The sequence below is a fragment of the Lonchura striata genome, chromosome 2 (assembly GCF_046129695.1).
Source record: "Lonchura striata isolate bLonStr1 chromosome 2, bLonStr1.mat, whole genome shotgun sequence".
In the NCBI taxonomy this organism is placed as follows: domain Eukaryota; kingdom Metazoa; phylum Chordata; class Aves; order Passeriformes; family Estrildidae; genus Lonchura; species Lonchura striata.
The window spans coordinates 28,392,693-28,412,259 of record NC_134604.1 but is presented as its reverse complement, the minus strand read 5'-3'; the positions used below and the strand labels follow the sequence as shown (position 1 = coordinate 28,412,259).

At 45.4% G+C, this 19,567-nt stretch overlaps 1 protein-coding gene across 2 annotated transcripts; it reads right to left on the bottom strand.

The window, feature by feature from the left end:
- Nucleotides 1-1,229: 1,229 nt before the first annotated feature.
- Nucleotides 1,230-19,535, bottom strand: WDR3 (WD repeat domain 3). Of its 2 annotated transcripts, none has more exons than XM_021548902.2 (26): nucleotides 19,310-19,535; nucleotides 17,776-17,985; nucleotides 17,261-17,379; nucleotides 16,276-16,354; nucleotides 15,848-15,943; nucleotides 15,263-15,376; nucleotides 14,207-14,308; nucleotides 13,987-14,084; nucleotides 12,941-13,036; nucleotides 12,412-12,642; nucleotides 11,962-12,055; nucleotides 11,543-11,644; nucleotides 10,776-10,861; nucleotides 10,216-10,351; nucleotides 9,439-9,495; nucleotides 8,704-8,804; nucleotides 8,447-8,558; nucleotides 8,197-8,331; nucleotides 6,865-6,915; nucleotides 6,585-6,650; nucleotides 5,737-5,829; nucleotides 5,151-5,198; nucleotides 3,738-3,781; nucleotides 3,112-3,240; nucleotides 2,548-2,641; nucleotides 1,230-1,919 (listed from the first exon to the last, which is right to left on the bottom strand). In XM_021548902.2, the coding sequence occupies exons 1-26, from the start codon at nucleotides 19,478-19,480 to the stop codon at nucleotides 1,764-1,766; spliced, it is 2,820 nt and encodes a 939-aa protein (XP_021404577.2). In that variant the 5' UTR covers nucleotides 19,481-19,535; the 3' UTR covers nucleotides 1,230-1,763. The 2 variants fall into 2 exon arrangements, with proteins under 2 accessions (XP_021404577.2, XP_021404578.2); XM_021548903.2 differs by having other exon boundaries at nucleotides 12,412-12,516.
- Between the last annotated feature and the right edge of the window lie 32 nt (nucleotides 19,536-19,567).

Here is a 19,567-nt window from a genome sequence, read left to right as displayed (position 1 = left end):
TTATTCCAGGCCTCCCAGGGGATCATCAGACAGCAGTTCATTATACAGCATCCATAACATCTATTTCCCTGTCATTAATGTAAGCAGAGGCACAGTCAGCCTTCCCCTTTTGGTACCTGGTTTTGGCAGCTCTCTCCTCAGTCACCTCAGCTGAGGGTGCACTGTGTATCACAAGCCAGCTCTCCATCTCTAACACTTGTTTTTCTAGCAGGCTGGTCCATTTCAGCAGCAGATAATGTGGATAACAGATGCCAATTGACTTTACCAAAAAAAATATACCATCCTACAGTGCCTCCTCTTTCTCCTAATAATTCCTGAGGGTCTATTTTGGGAGTAGTAAAGGAAAAGAACAGAATATAAAGAAACAGAACAGCATAAGTCAGGATAGAGACATGTTTGAATGCAGCTGTTTCTGGGTGCCCCTATAATTTTGTATTTGTCCAGATATGGATGAAACTTGTGATTCAAGTGAAACAATTGGCAGAGCTGTATGAAGGTTGCCATTTCTATACAGTCTGAAAGCCACCTGGAAATGGAGCACAATGTGCTCCTGTGAATTACCCAGACTCTGAAGAGGCAAGTGAACAATCATCCCCTGACAAAGTTACATACGAACAACTGAGGTATGGTTATTACACCTGAAGTGCTGCCTAGAGAATGACCAACTGAACTGCTGGCCTTTTGCATAATTGCTAGTAATAGACAACCTGAGTCAAAGACAGCAGTCAGCCACAACTGGGATGCAACTAAAAATCCACAGGAAATTCAACTTGGAAGTTCAGCTTTGAGTACCTAAATCAGACACATGAGCCCAAGAGTCAGCAAGTATCCAGGAGCAGCCTCCACCATATCCCCCAAACCAGTGACTTGACCACTGGTAAAAAAACACAGCATGTGCTATAAATTAGTAACAACAGCAGCAGAGACTTGTTCACTTCATTCTGCCTCAATGCCCCCACTGTGAAAATAAATAATTTTATCTGACACAGGACAAATACAACATAGCAACAAATCAGTGCAATTTCTAAAGCCTGGAGCAAGTAAGCGGCTTCCAGGCTTCTCACACTTGGTCCGCCAGCCCTCCAGAAAAATAGGATCTGGGATGGCAGGCCTTTCATTTGCTCCCACTGATTTTATACTCTGTAAAAAATCCTTTCAAAACAGATGCACAAGCCAAGGCAACTGAGGATTTACAAAAGAAATACCAGGACAAAACACTATAAACAAAATTGTCTCACAAAGGAAATATAAATATGCCTTTAATAGAGTGCAGCCATGTTTCTCCCTGTCCCACTAAAGAGTGAGTGGCTGTAGCTCAAGTTCTCACACTTCAGCAGAAATCACAGACCTTTTCCACAGGCCACATGCCACCAGCAGGTGTCAGTGAAAAATCCTGCCAGGATTTTAATCCTGGACAAAGGCATGGTCTCACCAGCAGTCTGTGTGCTGGATTCCACCGAATCAGTGCTGCCAGAAATCAACTCCATTTCTAACAGGCATTCCACTAGAGGAAGAGCACGTGCCTTTGACAGCCACCTCAGAAAAAGTCCAAAGATATCCATCTGCAGTAGCCTAGAGAGTCCATCTCGGAGACAACCATTCTGAGCTGGGTTTACATGCTGGGTTATACCACGTGTGGAGGGGACAGACTTTGTCCCAGCCACAGGACATCATCACAGATGTTCAGCCACAAGAACACTGCCATGGTCAACAGTGAGGTTACATGAGTCCATCCAGATGCTCTGGGTCTTGGGCAACAAATGCTAGAGCACTGTAAGAACCATCTTTTCTTTCTTCTTCCTTTTTCTCTTCTTCTCCTCAAAGCGTTCAGTAGCATCAGCAAAAAATGTCACCTCCTCCTTGGCCTCAATCTCCCTCTTCAGGAACTGGAGCCCTGCCATGTTGAATCCCAGCACATCCTGCAGAGACAGACCAGCACCACACTGTGAGGCACATCCCAAGCTAGTTAGGGGGAAGAGAGTCCTGCACTGACCACCCTTCTAAAAAGAGATGGTGAAAACACAGGATTTAAAGAAAGCAACATTACTTTAAATGTAAACTAAATGTAAACTTCATCTGACCAGGAGAACAGCCAGTCCTGCATTCAGTTCCCCACAGTCCTCTCGTAAGAGCAGCTATAATCCACCATATTTCTAAAAGACAAGCTGCTGGCAGGCACCTGAAGCTTCCTCTGGGAAAATACACAGTCTGCATTGAGATAGTACCCAAAGAAAAGCCCAAGAGAAGCAGGGAGTTACTTTAACTCCTACAACATATTTAGAAACTAGCAAGCCAAGATCCAAGCACATGTATCAGAAAACGAAGTGCAAATGTGGCAGGGAGCACAAATTTAAGCTCACCACTGGGTATTCCCACATGAGGAGGAACATAAGGAAAAGGCAGACTATTTGCAAAAGAGTATGGTTTAAATGAGCTCAGACCCCCCCAGCCAACTTCCCCACTGGACACCACAGACAACTCATGCTCACAAACATTGTATCATCCCATTATTCTACATCCTGGAAAAGGGGAGGGTGCAACACTCACCCGGGCCTCGCTGACTCTGGAGATGGTAGTTTTCTTCAGATTTTCTATCACTGTCACCAGCATCTGGTTGCCTGTGATCTGCCCAAAATGTATCCTGGGAATGAAGCAGGCTGTTATTAGAGACATACAAAGGCCCTCTCCTGAGCCTCTGTATGTTCTGGACATACGGGGTTTTTTTAGTTAGTCTTTCCCAGACCAGCACTGCACATGGACAAATTTATCTGGAAAAGCTGTTTTCTTAAGTTTAACAGTGATCCAAGGGGAAGGTCTTTCTGAGGACACAGGCTCTACAGTGACTCTGTGCCACCAACAGTGCCTCGTCAGACTTGATGAGGGATCTTTTCATTCCAGTGAGACTTGGGCCACCAGGATCAGCAACCCCAGCTGGGCATGCCAGCACTCTGCATCCAAGCAGTTCATTCCCACACACCATTCACTGTGGGTGCAGAGATTCCTCATCTCCTGCAGAGACCACACTTTTATTCCCAAGGATGCTTCCCAAGAGTTTCAGGCCCAGAGACTCAGAAGAAAGCCCAAATATGTCTGGGCAGATAAAGGACTCACTTGAGCAGGAAGAGGAGAGCTCGGCACAGAAGCTCAACGTCTGAGCCCTGCTGAATATATTCATTGAAAAGTCTGAGCAGGTCAGGGACGTAGGAGAAAGGCAGCACCAGGAGAGACTCTTCCAGCTCACTGAGGGAAAAAGCAAAGGGACACAAGCATTAGTCTTACCATTAGCCATTACACTGCTACAGATGAGCAGGAAACACATCCACACAGGTGGGTTCTGGTACTCAGCTGTGCTAAGCATTTCTCACAGCTGGTCCATGACTGCCCACATCTGCACTGGATCACCTGCATCTGCACTGCCCAGACATCTTGTGGCACAGGGAGCAGGCACACAGCCTTCCCTCCTCAACATCCCCAAACTGCTCTTCACATACATGCACATCTCCAAGCAGCCAACCCACATCCAGAAGCTTCAGTCTACACTCCCCATGGAAGAAACACTTTCCATTCTCCAGTTCCATGCATGTTCCAAAAGAGGCTGCTGGGAACAGTGACTCCAGGCTCTCTAGCACTGCCCATACCTTGCATGAGAGACCACTCAAAGATCCCAGCCAGTCCTGGGCCTAGAAACCCAACACTCAGTCACAAATCTGTTCAGCAATGAAGCTCTTGGGACTCACCTTGACTTGACCTTCTTGAAAACTTCCAGCACATAGGCAGAAGGCTGCAACAGAGGAAAGACACCAGTCCTGCTTAACAAGAAATATTCCGGGACCAACATGCCCTAAGGTCCATTTCACACAGTTAAAAACACACCATGACATCCTGTGAGACACACACATCAAGCTGAATATAACAAAGAGGAAACCCCTTCAGCTTCAATCAGAGGCTCTACCTCAGCTTTCTCAGGATACTCTACACTGGTGAAGAATATTGTGAAAAATCTCATTTATATTGAGACAACTAAGTAATCTCAATTCATGTCAATGAATCTTTTACAAATTAGACAAAATCTTGGTAGAACAAATTATATATAAAAAGCCTTATACAAATTCATGTCCCAGACATAATTCCTACTACTCCTGTTCATCTGCTGGAAGCATTTGGCAGATGGGATAAGATCCCCAGAGTAGAGCTGGGAAGTGGGAAAGTGCCTCTAACTACTAAGTCATAAGATTTCATTCACTTCTGTTATGTCTATCCAACTTATAATTAAATAGACCTATAATCATGGAGGAAGGGTCAGAAGGGCTCTTGCAAGGTGGTTACAGGTAATTAGAAGGAAGACAAAGGCTGCTCCATCTGGCACTGACATTCACCTTTGAGCAACCTGGTCTAGTGGGTCCCTAGTCCCTGCCCAGAGCAGAGGGGTTGGAACCAGATGATCTTTAAGGTCACATCCAACCCAAACCATTGAATGATTGCATGAAAAGGGGAGAGTGAAAAAACAAGGATCTCTCTAAGGGTACTTAAAAAACAGTCTAGGAGTGCACATTGGAATAAACACAAAAACAAAAACTAAGCTACTCAGAGTAGTGGATTTTTATTTATCACTGAAATCTATGCATCCTTGTCTGTGTATTTTTTAATATGTCAAAAATCCACAGAATTCAGTGAAAACTGTTGTGCAGTAGTATGACATGAATGAAAAAGGGCACCAGATCTAGCCTGCAATACTTGGGCATTGAACTACCATTCAGAATTTTCTCAGTGTACACTCTGCAGGAATAGGAACAGAAACAGTAATTGTAGCAACACCACATAAATAAACCTGGGAAAGGTTTGAACTAGCTTTTCTGTATCTTGGAGAAGACTGTAAACCCCAAGCTCATGATAAGGAACATCATAAGGTCATGGCTCCCATCAGGGTTGTATAACACATGTGTATGATACTAAAAAATAACCAAAAAAACCAACCAACCAAACAAACAAAAACCCATCAACATGAAAACCCTAAATTTATGTTCACTTTGCACAAGCCAAAAAAGTTGAACGAAGCAGTCCTTCCCCACAGCAACCCAGCATATTGGCTCAGCCAGCAAATCAATCAGCCCCACTCCAGCTACAGCCTGTGGCCCGGGCATTCCACTTACTGTAATATTTCCATAGGCACGGAGAATGGGATTGACAGGGAAGGGAACCTGGAGAACAGAATGTGTTAGAATGAGGCAGGTGTGTGTGTATAAATGCATATTGGGAGCAAATTTTACCCACAGTAGAAGAGAACTTTTATTGAGTGTCTTCCTGCAATTCCCACACCTCCACCCTTCTCAGAATGTTGCTGAAGGCCTCATTTGAAGCCATCAGACAATCTCATTCTCAGATGTATATGACTAACTCAAATATGGATGAATTTTCTTCCACTTCTTGTCACTTTTCCCACTTCTATGACAGCCTCTTATTTAGCAGGGAGTGTTGGAATGAAGGCAAAGATGAGGCTTGAGGATGAACCTGGAGCAGCACACTCTTCTACAGACAAAACTTACATCCTGCTATAACGTTAAGATCATGGGAAAGAACACACCCTTAATTATGCCCCAGAGCACAGTGCCATTTAGTTCTCCAAATAATCTGCTGTTTTCAGCTGTCCTGACTTTATCTTCATGCTAACCCTTCCCACCTGAGCTGGAAGGATATGCCCAACACACCTTGGGATTTTTACATTCCTCAGTCTTTTACCTCTTTTCCTGCAGCTTTGCATATGGCATTGTGTTCCTTTAGTTTTGCAGTCTCTTCTCTGTACAGCTCAATAGCTTCCATGATCCTCTCAGCCTGTGCAGCACAAGAACAACACATCAGTGACACCAAACATGCCAGGACAAAGCTCAGATGGACAAATAGAGGTGGAAGCAGAGGTGCTGACACAGAGCACCACATGGCATCTCCCTTGATAACCTTTACTCCATTAGCCTGAACACACAAGTCATGACCTGAAGATGTCACAGACCATCCACATTCCCCCACTGCCCTGGGTGCCCTCTAATGCAGCTTCAGTTGTTGCTTTGACCACCAAGCAGAGCCAGGGTCAGGCCATTTTGACTATTCAGATTAAGGATTTCCTCTGAAAATTACCAAACCAATGAAATCTGCAGCCATGGAATTACCCACCCCTACATGTCTCCCATGTCAAGCACCACAACAGATTTCCACCTTCCACAGATGCCCACTGGACTGTACAGCCCTTCAGGGAGAGGCCTAATGCCTTGAGAACATCCCAGCTGCCTTTTGCTCCTTTGGGATGCAAACCCCAGAGGGTAAGAGCAGCTCTGTCTGTCCCACATGCAGCAGGCAGCTGCAGCAACAGGAACCTCACACCTCATTCCTCTCAGGAATGTGTGACTCTTCAAAGTCAAAACCCTCCCTGTTGGCTCCTGAGCAGGACAGACTGCCTCTGCATGCAAGAGCAATCTGCCGTTATGTGACAGTACAGGTTACTCTTCAAACTGATGCTATGACCCCATGAGAACCCCCCCTTGAGAGACTGGTAAGGCACAAAGCCACGCTGGCAGAGCCTTACAGCACCTTACCGCTTTGATGGTTTCAATGGTCTTCTTTCCTGCCAGCCCTGTCTCTCCTTGCCTCTCTCCAGCCACCTACAAAATACAAAATACAGAGCTGCAGCTCCATCCACAGCACCACAGCCAATTGCACCATGGAGCAGCCACAGCTTCAGCACCCCCTTCCCTCCTGCACCACCTCAAAGAAAATGTTCCTTTCTCCCTGATACCTCTTCCATGCCTCTTACAGAAATAGTTTTTCCAGAGTTTGTACAGTCAGACTGACACACATTCAGATGGTGCAACTTACCACAGGCTGTTCTTCCTTTGCCACACTCTCTTCATAATCAGCTTCTCGTTGCTGCAGAGGATGAGAACACAACATATTAACAGCAGTAAGGCAAGGGTGCAAGTCCCTTCCAGACTATTTGAGCAAGACAACCTAGAGGACTTCATGCAGCCCATTGCAAAACCACAACCCATCAGCAGAGTCCAACAATGCCAATGGCAAAATGCCCATTTGTCCCTGGTCCCAACCCCACAGTGAACTCTAGAATCTCCCACAGAGAAAGAAATCCAGGTCTCTGCTCAGGGTGCAGGAACAGCCCTTCAGGATTCCACCAAGCTGAGACAGACATCACAGTTCAGCACCACACCTTTCACCAGCCACACAACACATAGGGAATAAATCTAGAAACGTCCCAGGGTTGTCCTGGGCTGCAAAAGGAAAGGCTCTGGTCTACCATCTCTCACACAAAAGGGTACCAATTATGTTATGCATAGTTCACTACTCATGTATTCATGCCACCTCGCTATTCAAACTTGACCCAAAACAAACTTTTCTGGAATCTGGAAAAGAGCTATCTTTATCTCTCCTTTTACCAAACACAGAGCATCAAGGTACAATGTGTGGGTCAGCTCTTGCAAACAGGCTGGGATTTAAAAAACCCAAACATCTATTGCAGGTTTCTCATCCCCTCCTGCTTCTGCATTTCTGCATCCCCCCACAACCCCAGACCATGGTTTGAGAACTGCCTTAGGAAGGGGCGACAGAAACAGGTTCTGCTGAGGGATCCAGCAAAAAGAGTTACAAATTGTTCCAAGGGAACCTCTAATTGGATACATGAAATAAACACATCAGCCAACCCCAATGGCAGCTCAATACTGGAACAGGTGCTCAGACAGAGTGGAAAATCTATTTCCTTGGAGATGTCAGTGTAAGAAGACAAGTCTCTAAACAGTCTGATAGTTTTAAGATCATCCTGCAGTGAGCAAGGGGTTGGACTTGAGACCTCCAGACTTTCCTTCCTATTGAAGTCCTTCTGAATCTATGATTGCTCCCAATACATGCTTAAATGGAATAGGAGGGGCTTCTTCCAACATCCCCAACTTCTGGGGCCTGCTACTGAGACAGAACAGACCTCTCACAGTTGGAAAAGGGACAAACTGCATTTAACAGGAGCAGTGCTCTCCAGCCCTCCACATCAGCCACCTGCTGAACTGCCTCCCAAACACACTTATGCTGAAAGGCACACATGAGAATGTCAAAGACTGTAAGCAACAGACCTATAGAAAGACACTAAAGACCAACAAAAAAAAAAGGTCTGGAAGTTGGTTTTGGTAGCAAAGATACAACTCTCACCATCTCCCTCTCCTCCTCCAGAATCAGTGGCTCCCTTGTCCTTTCCCAGAGGCGCAGAGACTTGTCATGGGACGCTGACACCACATAGTCTCCATTGGGACTGAGAGCCAAACACCAAACCTCCTGGTGATGCCCCTGCATAGATGACAAAAGAGCTCTGACATTAACATCACCCAGTTTCCAGCCCTGAGGAAAAATCCTGCTCATGCAGGGATATTGCTTCCTTTCAACAGATGCCAAGACTTCCTACCTCCAGTGTCTGGATATGTTCAAATTTATCTGCATCCCACTGCTTAATCTTGCTGTCCTTCCCAGCCGTGAAGAAGAGATGGGATTTGGGCACAAACTGCAGATACATCACACTGGAAGAGAAAAAGGCTCAAATTTACCCACTTGGGGAACACTGCAGAACTCCTCCTGCTCTATGCTGGATAAAAGGATTATTGCTGGATCACAACTCCTTGAAGACAAGTCCACAGTCCAAAGATGATGTAGGATTTGACTAACCTGTCATCATGGGCAAAGAGAGAACGGTGACAGTCACCAAAATCCAAGCCCCAAATCTTCACATTCCTGTCAGCAGAGCCAGTTGCAATTAGAGTTCCATCCTAGAGAGCAACAAAGAGAGAGGAGGGTGTGGGGAACTGCTGCTAACCCAGTGACTCTGCACTGCTGAGTAGGCAGACACCTGGCCTCCTGATCCCTCCACCTCCTCCCCAGTGGCCCATGCTCTGGTACTGGCACAGCCAACTGACAGCACTCTGGCCCTCTGCAGGTATTTGGTTATATCCTGACATTCTTCTTGGTTTTCAATGAGCCTCATCCCAAAGATACCTCAGAGCAAGATGCAGCCCCAGAATGAAGAGGCACAAAGAGGCTGCTTCCTCTCAGCACCTGCCCTCTGCTCCCACTAACAATTCAGGCTCCTCTCACACAGTAACTTAAGCAGAAAGCAGGCTGTACCTGTCACAATGAGTGTAAGGGACATTGACAGCATTTTGATTTCCACTCACTCACAAAATGCCCCAGGGTCAGTTCTATCATGACCCCAACTCTAATAGCCCTTCCAGTGAGCACAGGACTGCAGAATAAGGGGCTTGCTGTGTCCCACCCAGAAACTGCTAAGTCAGGAGCAAGGAGGTCACAAGCAAGCATTATCCTAGAGGTCTTGATGCCAGCAGAGGCTCTCACACTCATCCATATCACCACAGTCCCACATTACACAGCCCTAATGTTACTTACATAGCAGATGTCCATACACAGCACTGGCAGCTTGTGTCCATAGAGAGAAAGGAAAAACTGAAGCAGAAGGAAGATGACTCAGTTAGGCATGCTGGGTACAGAGGTGTGAAAATCTCAAGCTCCAAGCTACTTCTGCTCTGCTTCAGAAGCTGTTTTTCTAACACTGCCTCACTTTCATTCTTGCCCTGAACAATGCTAGCTAGCAGCAGGGCCATGAGGGCAGAATTGAGAAGGTGGAAGTAGCCAAGCAAACTGAACTAGCTCTGTTGGCTCTCTAGCTAACTCTGGTGCCAATCACCAGTATCACTGGAGTTGATTCCTGTTTCTCTCCACATAACTATCAGCACCAATCTGTCTTATGTCACTCCCTAACATTCACATGCTAATACACAGCTCACAAATCCACCACACACTGCTCACAAGGAAGGTTCTCCTCTCACAGGCTTTGCCTCTGACATGCCCTATTTAACACCATGTGAGACACACTCCTTTCCACCTTCACGGTGCCTGACAGATCTGGAGTACCACCACATCTGCAGGGTTTAGAATGAACCTTGCCACCTGCATGCAGGCTCAGAACACTTTTTAAATGAAAAATGGATCTTCCAGCTCCCAGTGTGGAACAACAATGGTTCTGTCAGGTTTGCCAGCAAACAGGCCCCTGAAGGAGGATGCATGTTCCACATAAAGCAGACACTTTTTTCTTTGTATTCCTGATTTTGCAGGCTACAGTTACATCCCTTCCTGCACAGCCTCACAGCTCATTTGGTCATGCACCTTGAGTGTGTCAACGTAGAAAACCTTCACAGTGCAATCCAGTAAAGAGACAGCCAGCAGCTTCTGGTTGGGGCTGTACCGCACACAGAGCACGTCTTCATCCAGCTGTAAAACACGCACATGCTTCATGGAAAGCCTGACAACAAGAGGATAAAAACAACCGTTGGCCCAAGCAAAAAAAACTAGGAAGAAAAATAGATACAAGTGCCACACTGTACCCTGGGAAAAAAAGTGAATTCTAACATGCAGCACCTCATTCCTCACTATGACAGGACTGGAAATAAGCAGGCTCTGGGCGGGCTGATGAACTTCACTGCTACATTACAGTAAAGATCTGCAGGCCCAGCCTATAAACACTAAACTCACACACACAAAACACACAAAAAAGGATCAGAATGAGACAAGTGCCATCCTCCAGCTAAGCTCAGGTCTCCACAAAACTGCACTGAGCTCACACTCTCCTCCATGTGTTCTATACAGATGGCATGGGCAGTTCTTGCTGTGCAGAGCCAAGGCCAAAGCACCCATCAACAACAATAACACAAGGTTTATCTTCTCACCTTTTCTGAACACTGCTCTCATCCTTCACAAGCTCAAACTCCCAGAACTTGACACATTTATCAGCACCTCCTGTCACAAAGCCATGCTGTAGGGGAAAACAAAATAGTTGCTGTGAAACGAGTTCCTATCACCCAGAGAAAGTCTACAGCAAGGAATTGCCAACACAGAGGAAGTTTTTGAAATGTCCCACTTTCCTACACCATTAATGATTAAGTGGATACCATCAGGAGCACTTCCTCTGGTTAGAACACACATTGCCTGAGAAACAAAAACAATTTCAAAAGCTCTAGCTTATTTTGGAGGTCTAAGACAAAGACCCCAAATGTAAAACAAAACCTGGATTGAAACTTTGGGACGGAAAGCAGTCATCTCAGCTGCAGCTAACAATATGCTTTTGATTTGTGAGCAGCTTGAGACTCTCACTGTTACTGGATAACACACAACTGACCACCACCCTGCAACAGAGCCTTCTAAAGGAACAGCAGTTCAACATTTTACATTAAGAAGGAGGGTAAAATCTATCCCATATGTTTTCATCTGTAGGGTGGATGAATTTCAGGCAGATTATTTCTTGCTATAGTTTTGATTCCACTATAAAGTTATTAGACAGTATCAACTGCATTCTCCACCTCTGAGGATGAGGGGCTCCATGCTTCCATGGAACAAAGCATGTGGTGCAAAATAAATTCCATGGTGCAAACAGTACTTCAGGAAGGAATTACATTAAAATATGTGCAGATGATACTTTTAAGGGTGGCTAAGTTACCTGGTCTGGTGAAAGAGCAATAGACCACACTGCCCCGTCATGAGCATCAAGTGTCTCTATCAGACTGCCAGAAGCCAGGTCATACAGCTGCAACTTCCCTGTCTGGGGAGAAAGACATCACAGAGGAAGAATCAGCCTCTGCTCACAACTCATGACAGTTCCTGGCAGAAAGCTCCCTGCCACCCATGCCCCCAGCTTCATTAGGTGGCTGTTACACACAGATGGCCAAACTCCTGATCTCCATCAGGGCCTTCCCAAAGCTCCACCCTGCTTTCCACCTCAAGCCACAAGAGTTCTGTAATGACTCTGGGAACAGAGCAGTGCTCCAAGGAGAGGCAATGCATCTTCTGTGAGGCTGCCTTAGTAGTCTAACACATTCCCAGACCTGGGAAGTCTGGAGTCAGAGGGCCACTCCTCACCTTGGTCCCAATGATGACCTGCCGATCTCCGGGGACAAAGAGCGAGCAGAGCGCGTACTCGCACTCCATGGTCCGGATGCACTGCAAGGTTGACCTGTGGACAAAGCAGAGCCCAAAATCCCTTATCACACACAATGTGGCCTGCTCAGTGAGACATGCTCCTGTGTGGTCTCTAACCATAGCTGTCTTTCAACTGGGGTCCAAAGATAAGCCACCACCATCCTATTGACACAAACACCACCCAGCAACACTGCTAACAAAGTTTCCCATAAAAACATGCCACATGTCCACCATCATGACCTAATAAGGAAAAAAGAAAAATAATTTTCTATTTGCTTCCTTTACTTCATTTACTGCTTTATCTCATTCCACTGTCCTCTCTTTCTTATCACTGCCTTTCTTAACAAGCATCCCTCAACTCTGGGAGACTGACACAACCAGACTGCATACCTGTTCCAAATCTTCACAGACTCTGCAGCTGCTGAGAGGATGGCAATGTTGTCAGAGCTAAAAGCCAATGTCCTGACATCACTGCGGTGGCCTCCAATGGTTATCCTGGACACACGGACAGCCTGGGTCACTTGTGCTGACAGGTCCAGGTTGTACAATTCAATGATATTGTTCTGGAGCAGCAGTACCATCTTCAGCTCTCCTTTTGGAGAGAGAATCAAGTCAAATGACCTGTTTGATTAGACAAAATCAGAGCTGTACACAGGGGTAATAAGACAAAGTGTTGGAGGGATCAATTATGAAGAACAACTAAGAGGAATATAGACAGGGCATATCCAACAAGCAAGTGCACACAGAGACACACAGGTGTGAATGGACTGGAAACCATGGTAGGCCTCACCCCAGCTCTAAGCTAAACATATGTTGAGGGGGAAACTTCTTCCACCTCTGCCTGCACTGAGCCATACAGAGTTCTCCCCAGGTAGCTGCATAACCACTCATCAGACTCTACAAAAGGCTTTCCACTCACTTGATTTTAGAAGAAGCTTTGACATTAGTGACCCGCTGAATCTCTTCCTGCAGGCTCAGCTCCACACTCCTTTCAGGCTCCTCTTCAGAGTTCTGTCTGGAAATGTCAGATAATGGAGGAGAGTCAAATAACCCAGCACAGCCAACACAAACTAACATAGCAATACAGAAAACACAAGGAAACCACTTAGCCTGCTGAAAACAACTTTCCTCTTATCCACATTTAAGAATAGGGACAGTGAAGGTTGGACAGTGAAGTTCATGCCAGTATGCAAACTACTAAAGACACAAACTGTCCTAAAAATACCTCCTCCTCTGGAGCCTAAACACAAGATGGATACAGAAACAGGGAACAGAAGCTATATTTGAGAGCAAGACCAGCTTCTGCTCATCTCCTATCACTCACCAAAAGCTCTCAGCCATTGCCAAAATGCATTTCCAGATTTGCAGATGTCCACATTTACAGATTTGCACAGATACCCTGTGCTTTAGTTTCTACCCTGGAACCAGGCCTCTCCCTAAGGGCTGTTCTGAGGCACCTGTTAAGTGCCAGGATACACAGAGACATATAACACAGAGTAACCATCATGGGAACTCTCAGCTGTATCTCTGTCTGCTGTAAAACAGGAAAAGAAGTCTGTGTAAAAAAAAAGAAGTCTGTCCTGTAAAACAGGAAAAGATTCTCTGTGACTTCTCAGATGAAACTCTCATTCCTGCATTGTCTACCAAGACCTTATTTTGATGCACCAAGCAGTATAAATATGAATGTCAGGTAGAGCTGAGCAGTTCTGAAAAACCCATTTTATATCCATTTCTTTGCACACTTTAACTTTCTTTTTTCAGAGGGAAGACTCAGAAAGAAAGGTATTTCCTTAGCCTCTGGGAGCAGTGCTGCTCAGACAAGCACCAAGGATTTACAGAAAGATGAAAATACAACAGCTAGCACAAAGAGAATGGCCAGAAGCTCAGAGTTCAACCACTGTGTAATGCTACTGAAGAGCTTTTCTAGAGCCTTCTGGAGCCTTCATCATCCAAGAAATTACTTACTTGGCTTTTTTCCTTGCTTTCTTCAATTTCTTTTCCAATTTCTTTTGGATTTCCTCTTCAGAAAGGACAGAGAACACTTCCAGAACAGTGTCTGTTCCCTAGAGTCAGAATAGACAAATTCAAAGGTTTGCAAAGCCCTGGCTGGCCCTTACAGAAAGTATCCAAGGTCTTTACCAGCCTCCTCTACATCTCTTCAGTAGCAGAGGCCCCCATTACTCACGTGGCAGGCCAAAAACTTGCCCATCCGGTCTGTGCCAAGAGTCACCACTCGGTCTCTCCCTTCCCGCATGATGGATCCAACTTTGCTGCACTTAACAATGCGCTACAGGGAAAGAGAAACAAACTTGGGTCTGAAAGGTCAAATGATCTTTTCAAGCAAACTCAAGAAACCTGCTGACAAGAAAAGTCAAGGCAGAGTGGGAAATGAACCTAAAGGGTCCTGGCAGAACAGCTAGTAAGGATAATAAAGGGACAAAACAAGCTGTGTGAGCTACAAGCTTATCTCCTAGTGTTTAGTTGCACTTCAGCTGAAAACAATCATTGGCAGTCTAAGTGGAAGAATAAGTTAATTTTTTTTGGCAAACCCTAGCCATTTAAGAGACAGATCTGATTTTTTATGCTATAGAGGCAGCAGAACTCAGTCAAGAGGCAGAGAAGCTGAGAACAGAGACTCTTAAACAGGGCATTGAAGGGAGATAAATCCTCTGGAGAGTAAGCTGGAAAATTAATTAACAAAGTCAGGTATCTACCACAACTACAAGCAGCCTGAGATCTGAGCAGTACCCCAGAAAGTTCTACCAGAAAGACAGATTCAGTAAAGTCTCCAGCAGCAGCACAAGTGGGAATGGCTTTCTGCAATCCAATCTCGCACCGTATTTCAATACAGTGCAACTCTAACCTCTCAGTTTCTCCAAGGCTGAGCAACAGTACTGAACTCAGCAGCTGCAAACCAGCAAGGAACTATTTTATTTCTGTGATGTTTGATCAAAGAGCTCTATTAGCACTTTTTAAATTTATACATTTGCTAGTCCTTCTCAAATAGAAAGGAAAGAAAAACTGTCAGTGGAGAATAAATCTGTGGATGTTTTGGCACACATACTTCTGCAGATGTTTTGCAGGTAGATGATGCAGCATCTGCTGCTGAGGAAGTAATCATGGAACAAGACAAGAATTATCACATTTTCCCAAACAGGCTACATATGACACTAAGGATATAAAACCACACAAATGGGGTTAGATACACCAGCTCAGAGACAGCATGGAAAACTGATCTTACCTCCTCAGGATGCTCATCCACCTCTAAGGTCTCATCTTCTTCGTTGTTTTCTTCTGCTCCAGGTAAAGAAGACCCTTTGCTTTTCTTGAATTCTGGTTCATCGTGATCTTTTACCTGCTCACAGGAAAAAAAAAAAAAACAGAAAAGGAGAAAAGGAGTACCTTAAACCTCAAGAGCTATATTGTTGTAGTTGCTGGCTCACACTTCATTTCCCTGGAGATACAACTGATTAGCATACACTGGTCCTACAGAATTCCTGTAGGTACCAAGCACTCCATGTGCCCCTATGGCTATCATCCACCCACAAGGCTGTCTTCCTCAGCTGTAAGTCAGAAGGCAGGAAGATCTGACACCCTGTGGAAATCTCATTCTGGAATTTCATTTCAAGCTTCACTTGAAAGTGCAAAACATAGGAAACAGCAAAGCCCATCCTGTGAGCAACTTGTGGACCCCTCAGATAGCAAAGACATTGCCTTGACTGTTTCCCAGAACATCCATCAGATATGAACATGTTCCAGTTCCTTCTCAGTTCAAAGACAAGCAGCTGGGCAGGGGGGCTGAAGGGTTACAGAGGGAATGCCTTACCTCCTGGATGTACGTGAGATCCCACACCCTCAGCTCACTGTCAGCGCTCCCAGTGATCAGACGCTTCTCTTTGGACAGCAAAGCCATCCCCCAGACCTGTCCAGAGGCACAATGTGAGGAACTGACTCCCTTAACTATCATTAAAAAAGCACAGCATCTTTAAATGACCTATTTAAACAGCAACTAAATAGAGAATGGACCCAGCTGGGACCTCCTCTGAGGACATGTGCATGGGTATTGTCACCCAATGCCTGTGATGACAGCTCTTGGAATGTCTGGAAATTTCTCATTTGCTCACTCCTAAAGCCTAATGAAAGTAAACTGTATGATGGTGCCAGCTTACAACTCCTGAAAGCAAGGAAAGCCTACAGCGAGCCAATACATTCCAAGTTCCTCCAGCCCAGCATTTCCACACATCCTCTTTTTACCTCAGCTCGGTGTCCAACCAGAGTTTTGAAGCAGTGCTGGGTGTCCAGGTCCCACCATTTCACTAGTGTGTCCTTGGCACTGGAACAAAGAAGAAAAACTCAGACATGAGAAAAGACTCCAGAGCTCAACATTTTTCTAAGTAGTAGAAATACAAAAAAATCTAAAGCATGTCAGAATGCATCACAGAGCAGCTGCTCAAACATTGAATTTTGCAAGCCAAACATAAAAGGCACAGCCATGCTGCAAAAAGATACTTCTCAAGTCACTGAAGCGGACCTGCAAATATTTGAAATTGCATTAAGAAATGGGTATCATCTACCAAACAACAACAAAAAAATACTATTTTTTCCATCTGAAAAAGGCAAAATTAGTTGTTTTACTTCTAAACTGAACTGACTGCATGCACTTTTCTATTAAGCTAGTAAATGGCACATTAAAAAATAAAAAAATTAGTGATGGATATTTCAGCAAGAATATCTCTTGTTAACTATTTATTATTAAAGGGACTCAGACAACTTGCAGTTCATTTAGTTGAATACCTTAAAATCAGCCAAAAAACACCCTATCATCTTTTAATTAATTTGTGTATTTACAGCTTACAAGAAAGCAATTTTTCTGTCACACTGCTGTGTCAATTGTATATACAGAAAGTAAGTCTGCTTAATTCTTCAAGATAAGCAAAATAAACCCCAAAAACTGCTACATACATAATGAACATGTTATGACAATTCTTTGTTACAATAATTTTAAGTTGATGGACTTACCAACACATCAAACTCTTTTCCAATAACTTTTTTTCAGTATTGCTCTATTACCAGACTTAAATACGTGGATGTGACAAAATTATATTCAAAGATGCTGGTGGGTCTGAGATACCACAAGACAAGAAGGAAAATACAAATGGCTGTAGTACACAGAACGTCTAAATTGCAAGTACAACCATGCCTGCTTTCCTGATCAACTATTTCTCTTAGTCTAACTCACCAAGTGATCAACAAGTTTTTCTCCTTCAAGAAAAGGACTTGAGTGATGACATCCTTGTGTCCCCTCAGCCGGTACAGGCCACTCTCATTGATGACATCCCACACAATGACTTCTGTATCCTGGAACGGAAAGAGCATCTCCATGGCACTGGCCCTTGTCTCTGCAAAACTTCTGCCATGAGACTGAAAAGATTACCTGAGAGCACACTTTCTCACTCTGAATCACAAACATGATTAATGCAAGTGACACTGCTTCCCCAGAGGTGCTGTCAGACTGACAAATGTACCATTGTCCCAGCTTGAGAAACTTTTGCTATGACAAGATTCTTCACTTTAACAGCTCTACCAGTGCCCTACTCCTGCCTGCAGCCCCTGCTGCTCCCCCAGCTCCTCTCACTGCCATCCTCTGGCTATGGGCAGAGGCCACACTTAAAATACTGAACATCTCAGTGTAGGTCAGCCTTCCCCATGGGGCATCTCTGTGAAAGGGTCATGCTCCAGATGTCAAAGCCTCACCTTCGAGCCAGACACCAGCCTGCCACCCAGGTGGTCGTACTGCAGGGCTGTCACTGCAGCCCTGTGCCCATTGAAAGTGATAGTTGATTCTCCACTTAGGAGGTTGAAGACACGGATTGCTCCATCTTCATACCCAACAGCCAGGTGCAACCCATCTGGAGAGGGGCAGAGGCAACTGACTTGCTGCTTGAGACCCTTAAGGATAAGAACCTGCAATTTTTAGGAGACAAAACATGTATAATGTTGATAAATGACATGTCAGAGTCAGATAGTTGCAGAGAATATAGTCTATTCTTCTCCTGAATTTCCAACTGAGCACTTTGGCCACTTAATAAATTAATTTTTCAACGTCCTCCTCCAAATACAGTATCATAATAACCCCATTTTCCAAGGCAAACAGCAGCTAGAAGGGAAGCAGTTTCTCAGGAAATGGGTGCAGAGCGAATCCTGGAACTCAGAACCTGCCCCCACATAAATTTCTGCCCCCACATATTATGAACCAAAGATCAAGAGGGTAAAAGTTGGAAAGTTTCTTCCTGACTCCATCCTCTCTTGCCTGGCCTTTCTCAGGTATAGGACAGAGCAGCTCTTCCACAGACTGCACAAGAACTTGAGAATCATGAAAACATCTCCAGAACAACATACCCGCAGTCAGCACTCCAGAGGCTGTGAAACAAAACCAGATTTCAGTCTGTAGTGGACAGTAGTACTTACACTGATTTCTGAATCTCACAGGAGACAGTATGTGGCAAAATCCTCAAAGTTACAGTTCACAACCTCCCCATGGGATACAACTTTTACAAGGAATGCCCAGTTCCACAGCCAAAACACAAATTCTATGACATCCCTGAATTGTCCAAGAACATTCAAACAAACAGCTAAACCGGGAGCAGCTTTCCAGTTATTGTGACAGCAATTACTCTTCCACAACTGAGGTCCTGATGCAAATCTCAAGGGATCTACAGGGAGATTTATTTTAAGACCAAGTCGAGATAAAATAAATTACTCTCACAGTAAGAGCAGAGCAGAGCACCACTCCCTGTAACAACTGATGGCTACAAGTTACTACCAAAAAAAAAAGATGAGTGTTGCTGTATTCCAGATCATTCAAATCATCCACAGCCTCCTCCGTTCTGTGTGTGCTGGTGATATCTGTTGGATTTCAACAAATGCAACCCTTATAAATCCCTTAAACAGAAATAACCAACGACCTTCTAGAAACTAGCAAGACTTTCTTGTAAGCATCCAACACTGCAGTATATTTTGGACTACTCAAAAGGCAACGCGATGCAGAATCCTTTTAGTCCAGTGACCAGAGCACTGGAAGACACCAGCACTTTGGGCCAGGAGGCAGCCAGAGCTGCAGACTCGGCGCATAACCTAACCTCATTCACGCCGCGCTCACCCTTCCCCAGAGGCGGGGATGCTGCGCACGTGTCGCTTCCCTCCACACGCCACCCGCTAACGCGAATCGCTTCAGTTCTGGCGGCCAAAAGCCCCTCACGCCGGCCCTGCCCCGCATCCCGGCTCCCACCTTCTCTCCTTTCCTTGTGTCCCACACGAACACGTGCTCGCAAGCCGGCACGGCCGCGTAGCGGCCCCGCTCGCCGCGCAGCGCCACGAAGGCCACGCCGGCCCTGGCGCTGGCCACCAGCCCGAAGAGCGCGGCGGGCTCGTAGCGCAGGTACTGCCGCGTCAGGCCCATGGCGGGCGGGAGGAGGACGGAGAAGGAGAAGGCGGAGGGGCCGCGATGGCCTCGGGAGCCGCGCTCGGGCCCGCCGCGCTGGAAGTG

Excerpts from the sequence above, each read along its gene's own strand:
- WDR3 (XM_021548902.2), bottom strand. The coding sequence starts at position 19,480 with ATGGGCCTGACGCGGCAGTACCTGCGCTACGAGCCCGCCGCGCTCTTC. Across the intron at positions 14,309-15,262 it reads TGGATGAGCATCCTGAGGAG|CGCATTGTTAAGTGCAGCAA; the intron begins GTAAGATCAGTT and ends CTTTCCCTGTAG. Across the intron at positions 6,651-6,864 it reads CAAAGGAAGAACAGCCTGTG|GTGGCTGGAGAGAGGCAAGG; the intron begins GTAAGTTGCACC and ends TGTATTTTGTAG.